The 19,452-nt window shown below is 46.4% G+C and overlaps 3 protein-coding genes across 6 annotated transcripts in view; 1 reads left to right on the top strand and 2 right to left on the bottom strand.

Annotated features, from left to right (window-relative positions):
- Positions 1–830: 830 nt before the first annotated feature.
- On the bottom strand, positions 831–4,982 carry NHLRC1 (NHL repeat containing E3 ubiquitin protein ligase 1). 2 transcript variants are annotated; one of them, XM_013190265.3, is made up of 2 exons: positions 4,843–4,982; positions 831–4,457 (listed from the first exon to the last, which is right to left on the bottom strand). In XM_013190265.3, exon 2 carries the CDS (start codon positions 3,572–3,574, stop codon positions 2,438–2,440), a length of 1,137 nt encoding a protein of 378 aa, XP_013045719.3. In that variant the 5' UTR covers positions 3,575–4,457; positions 4,843–4,982; the 3' UTR covers positions 831–2,437. The 2 variants fall into 2 exon arrangements, with proteins under 2 accessions (XP_013045719.3, XP_047914040.2); XM_048058083.2 differs by having other exon boundaries at positions 831–4,550; positions 4,843–4,978.
- TPMT (thiopurine S-methyltransferase) lies at positions 4,896–15,279 on the bottom strand. 3 transcript variants are annotated; one of them, XM_066992074.1, is made up of 9 exons: positions 15,149–15,279; positions 14,819–14,961; positions 13,984–14,076; positions 12,888–13,020; positions 12,418–12,470; positions 8,334–8,408; positions 7,519–7,604; positions 6,420–6,464; positions 4,896–5,032 (listed from the first exon to the last, which is right to left on the bottom strand). In XM_066992074.1, exons 2-9 carry the CDS (start codon positions 14,950–14,952, stop codon positions 5,028–5,030), a joined length of 624 nt encoding a protein of 207 aa, XP_066848175.1. In that variant the 5' UTR covers positions 14,953–14,961; positions 15,149–15,279; the 3' UTR covers positions 4,896–5,027. The 3 variants fall into 3 exon arrangements, with proteins under 3 accessions (XP_066848175.1, XP_047914045.2, XP_047914046.2); XM_048058088.2 differs by lacking the exon at positions 4,896–5,032 and adding an exon at positions 5,505–5,650; XM_048058089.2 differs by lacking the exon at positions 4,896–5,032 and adding an exon at positions 5,657–6,312.
- Positions 15,280–15,286: 7 nt separating this feature from the next.
- The window catches only part of KDM1B (lysine demethylase 1B), a 29,674-nt gene continuing 25,508 nt past the window's right edge, over positions 15,287–19,452 (top strand). The window contains exons 1-4 of the mRNA XM_048058080.2: positions 15,287–15,358; positions 15,470–15,521; positions 18,099–18,201; positions 19,018–19,142. Coding sequence (XP_047914037.1) covers positions 18,112–18,201; positions 19,018–19,142 — 215 coding nt within the window. The 5' untranslated portion in view covers positions 15,287–15,358; positions 15,470–15,521; positions 18,099–18,111. The remainder of the gene's footprint in view (positions 15,359–15,469; positions 15,522–18,098; positions 18,202–19,017; positions 19,143–19,452) is intronic.

The raw sequence follows: 19,452 nt of genomic DNA, 5'->3' as shown, positions 1-19,452 counted from the left end.
GCTTGCAGTCAGTAAATCAGAGAATGCAAGACATGGTGTGGGGCAAACTAGGTAGAAGAAAGGTGGTTTGCCCTAGCAGGTAGAATAAAGCAGAACCCAAACATCAGGTGATTTCTAGCTATATACCAAAGCAGACAGGAGAAGAATGGGCAACAACTGGAGATTTTGTGTATATTAAAACAACATGAGTCAAATACTCAAAAGTCAGCATTTCAGCTGCTAGTAAGCTTCCTACATGGTAGCAGGCACTAGGAAACTTGCCCACCCATGAGATCAGCAGGAAAAACAAGCTCCTGGTGCAGAGGAAGGTTTGAGGAGATGAGAGCTCACAGATGAAGTGTCCGGGTCCCACAACTGCTATTGTGATAAACTAATAATTATGTATGAATAAAGCATACATGGTATTACATGCATTTTGAAACACAGCAGTTCCCCAAAGGAAGTGTTGTCCAATTGTTTTTATATCCCTCGAAGACAGCTGTCTTGGCACCTAGAAAGGCATATATAAGCCAGGGGGCTGCTTCTCTGAGTAAATTTCCTTCTTGAGCCCTCAGGAGGGCTCCTAGTCAGGGCAGGATACCTCCTACTGCAAAATATCTGAGAGATATTTCTGGTCCCACCAAAGGCACTTGCTGTGTGGCTTGGCACTAGACCAACTGTGCAGGCCCATATACTTTCCAACAGCAACAAATCACCCTACAACTTCAGCAGGATATCTCCAAATAAAACAAAAGAAACCACCTATACAGCAACTCCAACAGAGAAATTGAACTGTAACAGAGAAAACTGTGATAAAAAGAAGTTAGAAACTTTCACTAGATTGCCCAGCATAGGAGTAAGCAAATCACACTTTATTGGCAGGTCACTGTTCAATCAGCCTTTACAAACAGCTGCATTTAATAGTTTTGTTTGCCCTCTTTTATAAATGGTAACATGAGACGGATTAATACATTGTCTGAATTAGAGGACTAAAAATGCTTCAGTTTGAAATATTTGGAATATCGCTGGTACAGCAATACATGCAGTTACTAACTGCCCAGGAAGCCAGACCAAAAGCCAGATTAAAAATTAGCCAATAGAAAGACTACCTGTGAATTTCAAGTGTCTTTAGTTAATATGCATGCTTTCAGTCACTAAATACATGACCAAAAAAGTTTTATTCAATTTTGATCTACTTGTTTCTACCTCATAAAACATTTACATTTATATCTAACTTCCTTTTAGTGCTGAACCACCTAAATAATTACTTTAGGAGCAGAAATACATAAAAATGCAGCAGTGACTTCTAGTGGGTGCGTTAAATCCCTCTCAAAGTAATTCAGTTGTAACTTAATTTCCATGGTGCAATAAGGCAACAGAACTCATGTCCACAGTGAAACTGCTTTCAGGATAACATAAAATAACCTAAACCTGCTGTGTATTCACTACCAACAAAACCTCCTTTGGAAGCTGTGAAAAAGCAAGGCTCACGTTCCCCTTTCCCTATTATTACTCATCAACACCATTTCAGTTTTCAACTGAATCTTGAAGATTGGTGTAAAAGTACTAAATTAATTACGAGACAGATGCAGGTAGTATTGGAAATCTCCCAAGAGTACCTGTGTGAGTAACACAGCCAATTCAATTTTGTATATGCAGAAGTACCTGTGGTCTAAGCACCAATACGGGAGGGGCTGCTAGGGAAAGCTGCCCAAGCAGGTAATCACACACAAGACTTCATCTAGATGAAGACACAGGCTCATGCATTATACAGGAAGTGCTGCTGCTTCTGTACAACTCCAATAAAGGCGGCAATAAACTAATATAAAGAAAAGTGCATCCAGAAGTGCATTTCCCCAATATGGAGAAAAAAAAAAAAAAAAGGTTTTGAGCACCAATTCATGTCGTATAACTCACTAATTGCTGATAGCTCCTCTACTGCAATTGACCTTGGCTGGATCAAATGACCCTTTGAGCTGAATCTGCCATTTCTCCCATCAGTTCATCCAGTCAGTCTCCTTTCTCATGCAGAAATCCTACATAAACCGTTCCGTCACTCTCATGCTTAACGAAGAATAACGAAAACAAAATGCTGATGACGGTAAACAGAAGATGCATCCTTCTCTCTCCCAGCTGCAAGTCTTGGATTACTCCATTGCAGACGCTGCTATTACTTCGCAGTATGAATATTTGGTTGTCAAGGTATGGAATAGTTTTAAAATGCCAAATCATTTGGTTGATTCACTGTTGACTCTGGCCTGCAGTGGCCAGGTTGTCTCCTGTGGGTAGGCAAGGGATTTGATGCAAGTTATGCGGGAAGCAGAGCATGCTCGTTAAAGAGGGTAATTTCACTTCAAGTCGAGCCCAGAAAATACCCCCTCCCTACACACCTATGAAGACCAGGACTTTGCTTGCTTTGTGGGCAAAAGCAGACACAGCAGTATAAACCTAGACCCATTCAGGTGGAGCTATAGATTTTTACTGTGTGATCACCGCTGTCTAAAACTACGAGGGAATTGTTTGCTGTGTAAGTCAGTCCTATGGGGTATGAAAGCCCGTGGCTAATTAGAGGGTTAAAGCTGGGAAACTCCCCAGGTTTCCCTAAGCATATCACAGCCTGGCTACAGACATCTGTTACTACGATGCGACCCTCTTTGTCAAAGGCCACAGCCGTCGTGTATATTTTGGAGGGGAAAATGAGGTTCAGGCCAAAGCTATCCATCTGTCCCACGAGATCCATGTCTGCACTGAATATCTTTATCCGGGTGCTGCTGTTGTTGGGCCCCCTGGCCTTCAGGTGCTCTATCACCACAACAGCGCCCGAGGTCTGGCAGACCGCCACCCCTCTGGGGCTGGTTAACTTGGACCGGAGCATCTGGCACTTCTTCAGCTCGCCCTTTCCGAAGTCGGCCGTCAGGCGGTACAGAGCTCCTGCCTCCGCGTCCGTCAGGATCACGTCGCTCTCCGGGGTGGCGTCCAAGCCCCATGGCAGGCAGAAGCCCTCTCGCACCGCCAAGGCCCCCCTTCCCTCCCAGTCGAAGGCCTTCACCGCGCGGTCCCCGCCGTCGGTGACCACCACGTGCCCGTCCGCCGTGACGGCCACGTCGAGCGGGTACTTGATATCGTTGCCAGCCTCCCCGCGCTCCCCGAAGCGCTGCAGGCAGGACCCGCTCGGCCCGAAGACGTGGATCCTCTTCTTGCCGTCGTGGGCCACCGCCAAGCGCCCCGACTTGGGGCACGCCGCCACCCCCGTGGGGTTGACCAGAGTCCCCCAGCCGCCCAGGGCCAGCCGCAGCCCCGGAGCCCCGGGGGCGGCGCTGCCCGCGGCCGGGAGGATGCTGCAGGCCGGGCCCAGCACCTCGAGCAGCTGCAGCAGCGGCAGGCAGTCGCTGGTGTCCGAGGGGCCGCAGGCCCGCCGGCAGAAGGGGCACTCCAGCCGGCCCCGGCCGCACAGGGCGCCCACGCAGCCCCGGCAGAGGACGTGGCCGCAGGGCAGGTTGCGCGGCCGCCGCTGCCCGCCGGGGCCGTAGGGCTCGAAGCACACCCGGCACTCCAGCAGGCCCAGCTCCGCCTCGCCGGCCTCCGCCGCCGCCATCCCGGGGCTGGCCGGGCCGGGCGGCTGCCCCCTGTGGGCGGGCGGCGGAGGGACGGGGCCCCGCCGCCTCCACGCCTCCCTTGGCCGCCCGCCCGCGGCTGCTCCGTGAGGGGAGGGCGGACGCCGGCCCTCGAACACCGGCCCCCAGCCCTCAGCCTCCCCTCCCGCGGCCAGGAGAGGGTTTTGGGGGTCGCCGGGGAGCCCTGGTTTGGTGGTGGGGGGGGGGTGTTTGTGTGTCTGTCACGCGGTTCCCGGTCGATAGAAAAAGTCTCTATTTAAAACTACAACAAGAAAATCAAATTACATACATAAAACATGCATCGGATTCATACACGTGTCCAGCTACCAAGTTACCTCAAGGTTGCTAGTGCTATTTATGCCTCTGTCAGGGCGAGGAAGCAGTCACTGTTGCATGTGATTCCCCTCGCTGTTCGGGGAAGCTTTTGAAAATGTGAGGGAAATATTTATGCTAAGTGCCAGTAGCCACTTTTCCCACTCACATCCACACACAGCATGGACAGCGTGTGCTCTTTTTGGAAGATGCTGCATTTACCAGGACGGCTTGTCAGCATGACTGCGCCCTCGTTCCTGGAGCCCTGCGCAGGACCCCAGGGTCAGCAACATCCAGCACCTGGCCTGGGACAGCAGCAACGCCTCTACAAACCTGATATAAGTTTAACAGCTCTCACACCTGGAAAAAAATCTGGACAGAAATAGAGGAGATGCTTTAACCCAGTAGCTGCTGAACTGTGCAGAAGTGAAAATGTCCAAAACCAGCAGTTCCCAACTTAGCCGGCCCACGGGCTACAAGAAGGTAGCACTGTAAGCAGCGTCGTCATCTTCTCCGGTGACCTGGCGCTGAAGCAGCAGTAGCTCCCAGTGGCTGTGAGCAATATCGAGAGTTGTGGGTTGGGGGAGAGGCTGTAGGTTGGGGACTGCTTTGCTGAAAACATCAGACCCACTTGCAGCTCTAGGACTGCAACATTAAAATTGCATGTAGCTTTTTCTCTCGTTCTAGTCTTAATAAGTGGCAATATACTACATTGCAATCATACATTTCCTTTTTTTTTTTTTTTTTTTAAATAAGCCACCAAGGCCAGGACAAAGAGTCTTCAGAGTCCCCAGTTTTGTAATTTAAAAAAATTGCAATAATACCCCTATGACAATGATCAAAGACCTGCAAAGAAGGGTTTGTGTTCGGCTAACCACACAGAAGCCCCACAGGCTTTCTCTGACCCCTCTCACCCTAGAGCCCCCTGCCAATTTACCTGCTGGTCGCTGCACTCTGGAGGAGGCAGCGGCACGCTCACAAGCGACCACAGGAATATTTTCTTCCTGGACTCTCTCCTTCATTGTCAGCCATTTACTTCCCTCCTCTCTTCGCTACTCGATTACTGTTCCCCCGTGGCAGCTGTTGCCAAGACTTCCTGCCTTCTTGTTGCCAGCTCGTCTCTCAACCTGTAATCTAACGGGGTCAGAGAGCAAGCAGCAAGCCGCGCCAGCTTCCCGCCTCTCTTGCCCAGCTGCCCTCGCTGGTGCAAGGCGAGCGGCATTTGAACAGCAAATGGAAAGCAGCATTTGAACAGCAGTTGCCATTACTCCAAGGCCGCGAGCCTCCGAGGAGGACCTGCAGAGCTACACACAGGCAGCAGCTACTGGCGGCCACAGAGAAGGGACCTCATTTATTTATTTTTTAATTCTATTTGAAATGATACAAAAGAAACACTCAAAAAATGCTTGTTGTGCATTAAGTTTGAGAAAAGCTATGCACATCTTAAAGCAGTGAAGTCAGTTATGTAGGAGAGTTGGCTTTGAAAGCAAAATCAAAATGAAGACGTCCCACAGACATTTTTCTGTACACTGAAGCCTGCTTTAAGGGTGTCCCAAAACATGTCTCATTTTAAAAAGTAAGATAAAAATAAAAGCTAGATGGGAGGTAAGTTGTTTTAATGGATTTTAATCAAGCTACAAACTTTAGTATATACAGAGTCTCCAGAAAATAATCTAGGCCCCATTGCCTGTGTCTGTCTGAGAAGTCACTGACTTTTTCGAGAAGCTTAATTTCACAGTGGTTGCCTGAAAAGGAGGAAAGAGTAATAAATTACTGAATGGTAAGTCACTGAAGAAAGCAAACTGTCAGAAGACAAAATCCTATGTACAGATGTCCCTAACTGCGTGACACAAATGCACTGAGGAAAACTTATTGGTCTCTTTTGCACTGGGATAAAACTGTCCTTGCCAATGACTCACTGTGTACGGACACTCCAGAGGTCTCGTAAAGATGTAAGATTAAAACAAGTGCAATAGCAAAGCATATCACGACCAATATTGAAAATTTCCTGACACAATTCTGATACATATATATGCGCTAATGAATTTGAGTTGCACATCTAGCATTTCTACAGCATGACATTTTACTTTTCTTCTTTGGCTACAAAAATACATCAGAAGCTTTAGAAATAATATGCAAAGGCATTGCATTAAAACCAGGGTAGACAGTGATGAGGTGCAGAGAAAGATGAAATTGTCAAGTAGGAGAAAGACTGAAGCTGAGACCACAGTGTGCAGTCTGAATCCTGGGGGACTGCAAAGAAGCCAAGGGGAGAAAAGAGACAGCGACAGCCTCTTGGGTTTTCCTCGTGTCTTTAGAAAATGTGGGAATTTGCATTAACAGCAAAAACCTTGTGGCAACGTGATTTTTATTTCCCTCATTATTTTTCCATGACTCCATCTCTTACCTAAGTAGCAAACCCATGACTTGGTCACTTGCTGCAGAGATAGAAGCACAAAAAAACATTTTTGTGTTTTGGAAAACATCATAAGGGTGAGACGAAACATTACTTACCAAACAAGCTTTTAACTTCAGATTCAGGAACATAAAACGGTGGGCCTGGAAAGGAAACGGTGAAGCTAATCAGAGAGGAGACAAACTTTTGTACTGCGACAAGAGAGCTGGAGCCAACCCCAGCACCCGGCCCCAGACAGGCGCCCGTGTGCAGCACCACCTGCAGGAACCAGAAACACCACGTAGGAGAACTGGAGGCACCTTGGTGGACCCCCTGGCAGCTTCAGGTGCTGCTGCTGGTGCAATATCTCCAGGCTGCAGCCAAGGCAGCCACGTTGTCAGAAGAGGGAAGGTCACAAACATGCCATGGATACAACCACTCTCTCTGTCATGTGGGAATTGGGCCGATAATCCCTTTATAGTGAAATGGCATGATTAAAGCTAAAAGCTGAATAGTAAGAGGGAGAGCAGTGAATTAAATTATTGTGGCTAATGATAACAAGACCTTCTCTCTGAAGAGTAATTATGCTGAACAGATCAAAAGCAGCAAGAAATCTATCTTTTGTGAATTTGTAATTAAAATAATAATTATAAAATAAAAACTAAACTTTGGTATCTAATAAAAGTTATAATAAGGAAAAATTCTTCATGGCCTTACAGAATTTCACCTCTTCCAGGCATATGCAGACCATGGTAGTGGTTGGAGGAAAGGCACAAGATGGGCAATGCAGTGCGTTGCAAATATTGGGCAAACAGACCAAAGGTCTAACATGGTTGATGTACTTAGGAGTGCCCCAAGGTCCCTAGGCCAGACAGGATGGACAGAGTTACACTAAGCATTCACTTTTCCAGTTTCATTTTGTGGTTAGTATATCACAGGATCAGAACGGCTTGGGTCGGAAGGGACCCATCCAGCTCTTTAGATCACGTGCCGGTCTTTCACTTGTCCTTGGCATGTTTGAATGCTAAAGAGAAAGCAAATTTAGCATCAAGCTTGCTCTACATCTACAGTTTTTAACACACAGCCATATTGGCATGATTGTCTAACAAAGCTATGTTTGTTAAAAAAAGCTGAGGAAGATGCTAATACATATCTAACACATCTTTACACAATTTGTATTAATGTAAAACCAAACCATGAGGAGTGCAAAGTTCTCACCTTTGTGTTTGTTTGGATCATATAAAACAGTAACGAGGAGATAAGAAGAATTTTTCTCCATTAGGGAGATCATCAAACTGGCATAGCTAAAAGGAGATAGTTATACTTTATTATTTTGGAACTGCACAGACATTTAAGCATAGCATTCAAAATATTCACCAAAGAAGGTAACATGTAGTCCTGTGTGGAGACAAGTCAAACTGACCCACACAGGAACTAAGCAGAGATAAACGAGCATGAAATTCATGAAACATCTCAAATAAAGGTTTGTGGACACTTTCATAAAAAAGCATTTCTTATTTCCAATGCTCCTCTCAAAACTAACAGACAAAACACCGTATTCATCCGCCAGCCCAGAATGCAGTACAGAACTGATTTTTGAAATTATTTGAATTCACAAGATCACGTATCTAATTCAAAAATCCTGGGAGCAGGGTCAAACTACATTTGGGTTGGCTGTAGGCAAGAATGAAAAATTGGAGTAAAGAGGAGTGAGAGGAAGATGAAGACAGGGAAGAGAAGCAGATGGGTTGAAAAGGAAATAATAACATTCAGATGAGACTTGCAGCTCTGCTTCTTCTGGGTTGCAACAAACCACATATTTTCCCACCAAGAGGCAGGGCCGCTTCCTGAAGGAAGCTCACAAATCTAGAGCACTGCGCTCTGCAGCTGCGACTGACGCTTACGGCAGAGAAAAACTTGTTTAGGTTACTCTGCTCAGTGAAAGAGGGCTTGTCGACAGGTGGCAGAAGGTAACAAAACTGTGTCACTGGATGCATTAGAGAAAAGATTAACCGCCAAACAAATTTACTAACCGTTGTCTGTCGCATGGATTCACAGCCACTAGAGCTCCTCTGTCCCAAACCCCATCAAACTTGCCAACAATTGCACTATAGAAAGATGAGAAAAAAGGCTTAAAAATACTGATAAGGTACCTTCATCCTTATTCAGATGCTTCTGAGCGGTCGGCAGTAGTCTCCAGCTGGCTGTGCAGACCTGATTTGTTGTTAGGATCCGGCCTTTTCACAACCCAGAACATTGTGAACTGGGTCGCAAGAAACCTTCTGGTACATGGTTCTGCCATGATAGATAGCATGAGGTGCTGGAATTGTTCGTCATTTCACCATTGCTAGGGTGTGCTGAGACAAGGCAGGGGGAGGAAACACTTTTTAAATGCTTTTGGGATACAAGTCTGGTGTTTTTGGCAGTCACAACCTGCCATGACCCCTGAGGCAGCACCAACATACATCTGGGACATCGTTAACTCACGGCTTCCTTCTAGGACCCACACATGATTTCAAGCGCAGGGTAAGGAAGGCACCTCACTGCTTTAGGATTACTGAACGCAGCACACCCAGTAATTTTAAACACCCCAGTTCCCAGTCACATGCTCAGGACAGTTAGCTTCAGTCTGCGATTTGTTTAATCTTCGAAAAGCTAAGTTACTGTGATACTTGCCTCAGTCTAATGCTGTCACAGACATTATTTTTGCTCCTGAATGATCTGGCAGATGGCTTCAATGACTACCTAAAGCCTGCAAGTAGCCAAGACTATTGGAAAATGCCTTTATTAGCAGGCGTTAAGAGCAATCAGGGTGACACTAGAGATGAGGATGTTTACAGGCAGGAAAAGCCTTGTTTCTGGTAATTATTAAACCAGGAAATTAGAGAGTAAAGTAATAACAAAGTAAATTGCATAATTTTAAAGGAAGTCTGAAATACATTTACTTACAGAGGAAAAAAAAAAAAGTAGTCTGCAATACCTTTCTGCCTACTGGGACAGTGTCTGCGTCCAATTGCATCACCTCTTTCTTCACTTCTCCCTGCCCTGCTGCTCATTTCTTTGCAACGGCATCGCTGAGTTTCTGGCGTCTAACCTAGAAGCTGAGCCTGTACTTCCCGCTCTGCTGCGATGAGACATGATAACACTGCAGATTCCTGGCTCCTCTTAAAGCTTGCCAAGACCAAGCATCTAATTTGAATAAACAGTCTCTTATTTTCTTATAAGGATTTTAAAGAGACAGTGGGGATGAGGGGGCAGGTGACGAACTTGATTTTCTGACGCTTGCAGGCTGTTCTCTCTGCATAGACGAGTCTGCTGCACGACCTCAGGAAAACCCCTGCGTTTTTTTGCACCTCTTTTTTCTTTCCAACTCCAATCTGGTCTAACTGGAATGGTGGCGGTGACTCCACACAGGCATTTCAGGTACTTTACTCCCCACGGATTTCATCAGGGACTACAGACACCGCAGGCAGTGGGCAGCCTCCCGCTGCAGCCTTTCCCTGGTGCTGGCCTCCTGGCTGCATAGATCCCAGGAGCTCCCGAGCGTCTGGGTGCTCCCTGCCTGCCTGTACATCCCATTTGCTTCTGAGGAGAACCAAGCCAGGAGAAAATGGAAGAAAAATGTGCACAGCTTTCTTTCATCCTGACTTCATAAGGATGAAACTAAGGTATTAGGAAGCACTCCTCTTAGATACATCTTTCACCATACCAGTACCCAATCTTTAGCCTCACTTTATCTCCTGCTGTAAGTTTATAAGATAAGCAGCATGAGAGATGGCAGCCTAGATATTACTACGATTAAAAACAATTAAAAACAATCTAAAACAGAAATTCACATATCCACAGAAATCCTACTTCTTTTTGGTAATAATGTTGTGAATTGCTATCCCTATATGCGTTTAGTAGTTTCAGTTAAAGCAATTTTTATTTATAGTCTGGTAGCTATAATTGTATTAGGACGTAAGATGATTGTGTAATATAACTGTTTAACACACTTCCCAGAGTTCCCACGAAGAGCAGTAATTCCTGTTACTCTTTAACCAGCAAGAGCCTTTGAAATGTCTCATTCTGACAAAGGTCACAAGCACATCTGGGTTTTCCTCTAATGAATGCTAGGCGAGGAGATCAAAAGGATTTGTTTGCAGGCCAGCCTCGGCAAGAGAGAAATAAGTTTAATTTCTGTAATTACTGGGTAATTAATCAAATGGTCTGTACATAGAAACCAGAACTGTGTGCGCATTTTTGTAGTCACAGGTATCTGCTGACTGCTGTAGGGAACGAGGTTTGTACTTTCATCATAGCAGCACCCAGCACAGAACCATGCATCCAGAACACGTACCTGCCAATTTATTTTGTGAGGGACAAACCTATCTACTGGGCCCATTAATATCAACTGAGGTTTTCACTAATTACCTATTTTTAGTTTACTTCATAGTACTATCCCACCACATTATGATGGAAGTTATAGATTTTACCACGCTACCTGCTACTCAACTTAGAACCAAAATTTTTAAAAACTGCAGATGAGAAGCTCGAGCAGTCCCTGGGCAACTTGTCAACTCACAGCTAGAGGGGCTTATAGGAATCAACACAGCAAGGAGCTACATCACAGGGGAAGAGTGAGGAGGAAACCAGGCAGTATCTACAAAGTCGCTTTCGTACACTGCCCATCTGTTCCAAGGTGTTCATTTTTGCATTTGCCTCCTTATATACACACTCCGAACCAAACAGCTGCAACAGCAAAAGTCTTAGCAGCACTCTATCCTCTAGAGGACTTTGGTCTCCAGTAATGAATACAAAGGGGATCATTAAGCAAGCACTGTGTTCTTGTGTCCTAAGCGACCTATTAATCCTGTATAGGTTGACTCTCTGAAAAGCCTGTACACATAAAGATCCAGACTTGACCTCCTCCTCCTCATTGAACAGCCAGGGTACAAATTGTTACTGACAGTTGTTTGTATGAACGCACATAACCTCACCAAAACCCTAAACTCTAGGGTAAATTGTGTCAGAGCAAGAAATACAAGAGGAAGGAACTACAGTAGAGGACACTGGGCATCTTCAGCTTCCTTCAAGACACATTTCAAAACCAGAAGCATCACTTTCTTGCATGCTCTCCAACCTCCAGCTACCCCAGCACTGGTGTAGGTCTGGGGGTGTTCCAGGGCAGCCTTACTATTGTGAACTAAGGCCTATTGTGAACACCTTCTTGGGACAAACAAATAAACCAGATGCATTACTGTTCAAGGCAGAGTCTCCTATGCTAGAGGCTGGAGAGAGTCTCTGTACAACTCTGTGATTTGCAAAATTCCCCACCAGCTGACAGCTGAGCAGAAAGCCAGGTGCAAAGCCACCCCAAGATCTGAGAAGTAAATCCGAGGCCACAGAGAACAGCGGGCTGAAATATTTTTCAGGAGACAGTAGTGTGGACTGTGCTGAAACATTTTGCATTTTCCGCTGTGTCTTGTAACTGATGAAGAACGAATAAGAAATAAGGACATTTTAGCACTAAAATCCTTTAGAAGATATTAAGTTGAGCCATGGTTGTAAAAGCACTTGCAGTCACTGTCTGACAATATTTTAAAAGGGACATAAACTGGAGCGATGTTAAGTACTTTAAGCCCACTGAGAAAAGTATGTTAAGTAAAGCATGGGGCACATAAACAATGGGTACAGCTAACTCATGAATATGTTAATCAAGTAGTTTGGGGGAAAAATATATTTAGTACTTAATTACGGGAAAAGCTGTTTAAGACAACACCTCTGGTATATTCTCTTTACTTTCACTAAGCTACTCTGAGTAAGGGATTGTGCTAGGATTTTGCCTTGTAGAATCAATCAATAATATTGAATGTAATTTGTTTTTACTGCAAAAGCAAACGTGGTTTCCCATAACTTTTAGATGACAGCTTAGACGAGCCCATTTAAAGATATTTAGTTGCCATCTTTACCTAATGGTCAACAACAGGGGTAATTTTTGTTGGATATTGGCTATTCACATTTCTCACACAAGTTAATAAGAGTTTTCTTGAGAGGAGCTGGTTCAAATAAAATAATTTGACAGTATGAATACATGGTTGGTTATAGAAAATTGTAGAACACATTGTGGACTCCTACCTGGACAAATCATAAATACTGCAGCAGTACAGACAGATGTTTCCAGAGGTACTCTAGGATGAAAAGCAAGAGAAACAATATTTATCAGCAAACTACATCTTTAAATATACACTTAGGTGTCATGAAGAAAAACTGTTTTTTTTTTTTTTTTTTTAAACCAAGGTACATCTCCTGATCCCTTCCATAGAGGTTCTGATCTATCAAGGCATGCGACTGTCCATTTTTGAAATACGCTATCCTCTAAACTTCATATTTAGGCCTTTCAAAGTCATATGAAAAAAAAGGCCAAAGTAATAAGCTCAAAATAAGAACTTCTCAGTGCAAAACTACAACCCAGTGTTTCTTTTCAGACCTCATTAGGAGAAATGAACAATTACCAGTGGCATAAAAGCAGAAGGACTTGTTTGCTCAGTTACGCCTGCATTGCGTGGCTAACCACGCTAGATCGCGTGGCAACGCAGAAAACATACCTTCAACTTTTTTGCTCCCGCAATACCTGGGACTGGCTCCTCGCAATAAGGCAGACTCTGATCTGCAAAAAACTCCTTCAGCGCTTGCTCGCTGATGTCCACGCCGACGATGCTGTGTCCCAAGTCGGCCAGCCTGCACGCAGCAGAGAGTTCCCAGGTTTACTGAGGCCCACAGCTCAGGCCATTACTGTATGTGCACCTCAATAAGTATTTACTAGAGAAATGCTCACTCAAACCTGGTTCTAGGATGCACTGGTGTGTCTCCTCTTTCTGGAGTTTTCACGTTATTGAACACCACCCCCGCATGATGAGAGTTTAAGTTAGCACCCCTCAGCAGGCAGCTGATGGGGACTCACCAGCTTTATTTAGATTTAATTGCTTAATCATTACTTTCTATGAATGCAGTGAAAAGGAAGACTGCCCCGGCAGTGGCGCTCAGTGAGACAAGGTGGCAGGGTGTGGGTCCTCACTGAGGCAGCGGCACGCCTCGGGGCCTGTGGTCAGCCTAGGAACCCATCACCACGACCAGTTGTGGTCACTAGGGCTAATTGGGGGGGTGCAGATCAGTTGGGATGGGTTTGGCTCGTGTCCCTTACCCCCAGGGAACAGCACAGGCTTACGCAGCCCCTAATAATAAATTATAACCCAGCCAACAACTAGTGAAAGTAACATAAAGAAATGTAAAAAAAGTTGTATTTAGCCCAAATCACCTAAATTCCCAGGTGTGACATGCCACGTGGTCCCATGAGCACGTGCTCTGGCACAACCAGCCTCACTGTGGGCCATTTAAGCTGACATTGCCAAAAAATGAAGCAGCCATTAGGGCACAGCTTCTGCCGCTCTGTCCGTCACATATCCGGCATTCCCCAGGCTGAACTCAGGGCGGTCAGAAGGACGTTCAGGTTAGTCCTCATCCATCCCATTTGCGCCACTAAACCAAGCACCAGCAAATGAAACGGAGCAAGCCTTCAGTCTGCCGCCAGCAGAGATCCGGCACGCTTCCATCGGCCGTTGTAGGGCTGGGAATTCCCCCTCTCTCTCCCTCCTTCCCCACATCACTGAGATTTTCGCTGTTATAACCTGTGCCGTTTCGTACCTTTTCATGTCTACTGCTTTACCACAAAGTGGGAAAAATATCCTCAGTCCACTCCTGCCGCTTAGGAGCACGTCCAGGTACTTCTCTAGCAGCCTGCAGAAGAACAGATACTTTTTACTTTGCACTGAGAGCATTTGTGCTGGCTCAGGAAAGAGCCAAGCGCTACAAGATATCACACAAACTCCACCATGGGATACACGGCCCTAGTTAGAAATGCTATTAGAAGTAAAAACAAGAGCTATGAACATTCACCTTCCATTTTCTCGGAAAGCGAACTTCATGTCTGTTGAGCAAATTTGTCCTGGTTTCTGTTTGCTCGCCTTCTCAGGTAAACAAAACAACTTACCCACTTGTAAGAGGGCCGCAAGAGGCAGCTTAAACAGAATGATGATTAAACCTCTGGATCAATCATTTATACACGTCTCAAGTGTAAGTTTTATTAGTTACAAGACAGTATAGTTGGGTGTTCTCCCTCAGGCCCCTGTCCTCCAGGGCACAATAATTGCCCCAGCGTTGCTTTAGGCCCCGGTTTCATAACTTACGAACAGCAACGCAGAGCCTTTGCTTCAGACAACTTAAGACTTTTTAGTCAGGTCGCCTAAACTTTACAGTTTAAATCATGATTTAAGGAGGGACAGCTCTAAATGGAACGATGTCTTTTTTTTTTTTTTTTTTTTCGCTGCCATTTTTTAACAAGTGGAGGTCACACAGCTGCGTCAACGTTCAGGCAGTGCCCGTTTCAACGCGTTTCTCTACACAACCTCTCCAGCTTTAGGGGGGTTTGTTGGACGAACCGGGCCGCCCCCTCCCCGTCCCTCCAGCCGAGGTGCCGTACGGGTGCCCGTGCTCCTTGTGGAAGGCGGCCGCCCCCGTTTCCCACTTGTGCAGCCACTCCTGCGCCGTCAGCGCCCTGTCCTTCTGCGCCCCGCCGCCTGGCAGCTCGGCGGGCACGCCGGCAGGGCCGTCCATTTCCAGCGGCTGTGGGAGGGAGAGGGAGAGAAACGCCGGTCAGCCGGCACCGCGCACAAGCCCCGCTCCAGAGGGTTTATTTGGCTGGAGCGCTGCGCTGCCCGCGGTGCCCTCCCCCCCAAGGGTCTCCAGCCCCATCCTTCCCGTCCGAAATGGAGGGGCCGCTCCTCGCCCCCCGTCCCTCACACACGTCTACCTGGCGGCGCCGCGGCCCGGCTCGGGGGCGAAGGAGCCTGGGGGCCGGTGGCTGTGGCGGGGCCGGGCCGGGCCGGGCCGTGCTGGCGCCTCCCCCTCGCTGTGCTGAGCGGAAGCGGCGGCAGCAGGAGGCGGGCTGAGAGGAGGAGGAGGGAGGAGGAGGAGGAGGAGGAGGAGGAGGAGGAGGATGGCGCTGGGGTCGGCCGCGGCGGTGAGTGAGTGCCCCCCTCTCCCTCAGGCGGCGGGGCAGGTGCAGCGCGGCCCCCGCCTCACCTCCGTGCCCCGCTCCATCCCTCCCTCTCCCCCTTCCCTCTCGCCGCAGCTGTAGCAGGAGGCGGCGCGGACACGCGTGGATGCGGTCTCCGGCCCCTGAGGTGAGCGCCTGGCGGGGACGCCCCCAGCCCCGTGCCGGGGCCGCTGTCACCGCGCTGCGGGCGGGAGGGCGGCGACCCCCGGCGTGGGGCTGGGGTCGGGGGGCTGGGGGCTGGGGTCGGGGCTGGGGTCGGGGCCGTGGCCGGGGCCGGCGCCCCGAGTTGTGTAAAGGTGTGCGCGGCCCCTCGCTCCCGTTCCCCTCTCGCTTCCTCTCTTTTATTTATTTCTCCTCTCTTTCCTTTCCTTTTTTTTTTTTTTTTTTTTTTTTTTTTTTATTTTTTCTTTTCCCCAAGCCAAACTTGCTGTCAGCTCCCCGTGGAGCCCCGGGGGGGCTTTCCCTTACAGGCCAGGCTGGGCGAAATGTTACCGTGAGGGACGTGCTGTGTGTCCCCCTCTCCCCCGTCATGGGGGGCATTTCCTTGGCCGGTAAGACCACGTATATAGGGTTCAGAGCCAGTAAGACCACATTTATAGGGCGCGGAGCCAGCAAGACCCCGCTCATAGGGCACAGACCCCCCAGGCTCCGTGAGGTGCGCGCTGTTTGCTCCCTCTCCAAAGAGCCAGGGGTTGTGGGGTGAGCCCAGTGGGGTTTGTGGAGGGGACCTGGGGACGAGGTGACACGCAGCTGGATAACAATGGCCTTCCTGCAGCTAGCCGGCCGCCTCCTGCCCACCTCCTCATCCCCCGGCAGCAGCACTGACAGCACAAACATATTCGGGCTCCCGTACTGCCGGCCTCCGCCCTGCCAAACCGGAGGCCTGCCTGAGCCTTCAACATCCTCAGAGAACTTCTTAGCGAGCCATAACTGTCTCATCTCTCTTTTTTATTCTTCCCCTCCCAACCTCTCAAATGCAAGGAAACAGCACCAGTTTGCCTCCTGGGATGCTCGCACCTCTCCTGCGACCACCTGGAGGCACCGAAACCAGCCAGGGCCAGTGGGGGAGGTCAGAGCCTCCACCCTAAAGGCAACAGTATTTAGGGATGGTTAGCTAGTGGCCGTGGCCAGGAGGATACACGGAGGTGATACAAAGCGATACTGTTGTGCCCCCAACCCAGAGGGACAGCCCCAGGAGGAGAACAGGCACCGTTTCCTGGGGCTTCACGCGGTGCTTTGGGAAATGTCACATAAATGCCAGTGGTTGGCTCTCCTGTCTCTTCTTCTATCCTCATCCACCCCCGTGCAGTGGGGGAAGCTGTGGTGGAACATTGTTGGCTTTTTGGGGGAGTAAACATTGACATTTTTTTTTCCCCTCTAATTAATTATAATTGATTTTTCTTGTATAGAAAAAGAAATTAATTTTTGTGTTGGCTTGTCCGAACTCATTTCTCTCCTCACATATGTGGATATTGTGTGAATCTTCCCTTCTGCACCCAAATCAATTCCCTCTATGTTGAGGGCAGAATAAAGCAGCGACTTACTTGATTTATGTCAGCTTCATTTGAAACTTTGTAAAGATGCCCATTCTCTCCTCCTGCTACCTTTACTTCTGGCAAAATCCGTGAATGAAGCTACTGCTAGCACATCCCTTACTGTCAGCTTGAACAAGGAGGATGCAGCCTGGAACAACAGGGAGAACTGAGAAATTCCAGAAATATTAAAAAAAATAAATAAATAAAAATTGCAAACTAGTCCCTACTACAACAAGATAACCTTCATGACTCAGTGCTGTAGTACAAGGGTTTTATTTCCATTTCCTTTCTGTGTGGTGGAGTGCATTTAGATTTAATTCTTCCTCCAGGCTCTCCTTATTCTATTTTAACCCCTGCAAAAAGAACGCCTTTGATAATACCATTTTAAATGTGCTTTCATATCTCTGTGGCATGCTTTCTCACATTACATGCTTTCCAGCTTGCATGATGAACTATGGTCTTCCTGTTCCCACCAACGTAGTCAAAGACAAGTATAGATCTATCTTGTGGTGTTAAACTTCTTTTTTCTCCCGAAGTATGTTTAATAACTAAGTTTGTGATATTCCAGTTGCTTAAAATTGCAATGCAAACGTAGCTGTTTAGGCTTTATGTTCTGATGCATTTTTACAGGAGGGTGTGAGACAGGAGAATCTTGGAAATGGTATTTCACTTGGCAATAAACACCTCTTGAGCATGCTGTTTGGAAAAATGCTTTGCAGTGCAAATCTCTTGCTAACGATAAATCAGAAGGTGGTAGGAAGAGCATTGTGAAGACTGGTACTTCAAAGCTTGCATTATGGACTGATGTCTATTCACTTTGCCAACCCTAATTCCAGTCCAGATCTTGACGTAACGCAAACACAAATCAGATTATTGAAATCCAGGGTATGCTGATCTGGAATAACCTGTCAGGATGTACTCCAGGATCTAATTTTAACTCTGAATTTACTTTAAAATAAGATTGTTGTTTCTTTCCTCATAGTGCCTCATTCTCCTTTCTCCCCTGAATTGATAGCCAAGCTAAACAGATTCTTGTCTAGGTAACTCTGAATAAAGTAGCATTCTAAGAGTGGCTGTACTGTCCAGGTGATTAGACAGCTCTGCAAATTTAATCAATTTAATTTTTATTTTTCCTTAACTGCTGCGCTTTTTTTTTTTTTTTCCTCCAGGTCTAATAGTACAATGTCAACTGGAAGGGTGCGAACAAAGAAAAAGACATGTTCTTCAGACCAGTCTCCAGACAACCTTCCCCTGAGGAGTTCTGGAAGACAGGTACTTATAACAATTTGAAAACACATGGTTAGGTACTTTTTTTTTTTTTTTTCCTGTTGATGTTTATAAAGAAAGAGGGCTTCACTGTGGATCACCTAGTACTCAGAGCATATATCCAGGGAGAGGGAGAATTTGTTAACTCTGTGAAGAAATAGTCAAAGCTTTTTATTTATGAAGAGTATTCAGAAAAGAGGAATGCTCACTGTAACTTGTAAATTCTTGATATGTTAAAAATACAATCAGAGTTTTTTTCTGTGCAGCCAAGCAAAGCTGTCTGCCAATCGAGACTGAGACCTAAAACAACACAATACACACTACCTTTGAAGCCTAGAAGATGCATATGGTATACAGCTTTGTATCTGGAGTCATTCCCCCCATGGCCCTAATATTTTATTTGGTGTGCGGAGAAGATTGCCACTAATTACTATCAATAAGTATATGAAGAAGAGATTTTTCTGAAGGAGAAATACAACAAACGTTTGAGGCCTTACTCATTAGCAAGTGATGGAGCTTAAAATGTGATTTAAACTGGAATCTTTGCTTATAATCTCTTCAATGGCATCAGTTAAGCTAGGGCAAGACATTTTTAGCTTTAAATGATATTTCCATCCTTACTTTTTTTTTTTTTGGTAGAAAAACTGACCTACTTTGACAGCTGTTTCATGCTGCAGCTATTTCACAATGAATTCAGAAAGTTTTGTTTGTATCATTTTAAACTTCCGATGCTATGCCACAACCTGCAAAGCTGTCTGAATACCACTGTGTGTAAAACGCAATCGTGTCATTTCTGGTCAGATTTCAGCTATTCTTTATTAGGTGAAGAAGAAAGCGGCTGAGGCAGCAGATGATGATGATGATGCGTCAGAGAAGAAATATAGGAAGTGTGAAAAAGCTGGATGCACTGCAACATGTCCTGTTTGCTTTGCCAGTGCAGCTGAAAGGTTTGTTTCTTTTTAATTTGATTTTTCATGGACTTCTCTAAAGTTGCAGTTGAAACTTGGAATTTTAACTGCATCCTGAAAAATCCCTTCATTTCTAAATGCAGAGAGAGAATCGAACGGTAGTAATACGAGACTTAAGATGCCAGGAAAGTGTCACAGTTATCCTTTTGTGGATACATTTCTTCTGCACAAGTTGCTAAATCTGATACAGCGTGTCTTTAGCTTAGAATAAGCTTATTGATGTTATTAATGGTGTCTTCTGGAATACACCTTGCTTCTGTGAAACTGAGAGTATGCAAGGGTAACCTGG

This window comes from Anser cygnoides, chromosome 2 (assembly GCF_040182565.1).
Source record: "Anser cygnoides isolate HZ-2024a breed goose chromosome 2, Taihu_goose_T2T_genome, whole genome shotgun sequence".
In the NCBI taxonomy this organism is placed as follows: Eukaryota; Metazoa; Chordata; class Aves; order Anseriformes; family Anatidae; genus Anser; species Anser cygnoides.
The sequence above is the reverse complement of the archived record's forward strand: the minus strand, read 5'-3'. Positions and strand labels throughout refer to the sequence as shown.

Coding starts and splice junctions, on each gene's coding strand:
- TPMT (XM_048058088.2), bottom strand. CDS start 14,952: ATGGACGGCCCTGCCGGCGTGCCCGCCGAGCTGCCAGGCGGCGGGGCG. Junction 6,465..7,518: donor TGATCCAAACAAACACAAAG/GTGAGAACTTTG, acceptor TTTCCTTTCCAG/GCCCACCGTTTTATGTTCCT. Junction 5,651..6,419: donor TGAAGTTAAAAGCTTGTTTG/GTAAGTAATGTT, acceptor CCTCCTTTTCAG/GCAACCACTGTGAAATTAAG.
- NHLRC1 (XM_013190265.3), bottom strand. CDS start 3,574: ATGGCGGCGGCGGAGGCCGGCGAGGCGGAGCTGGGCCTGCTGGAGTGC.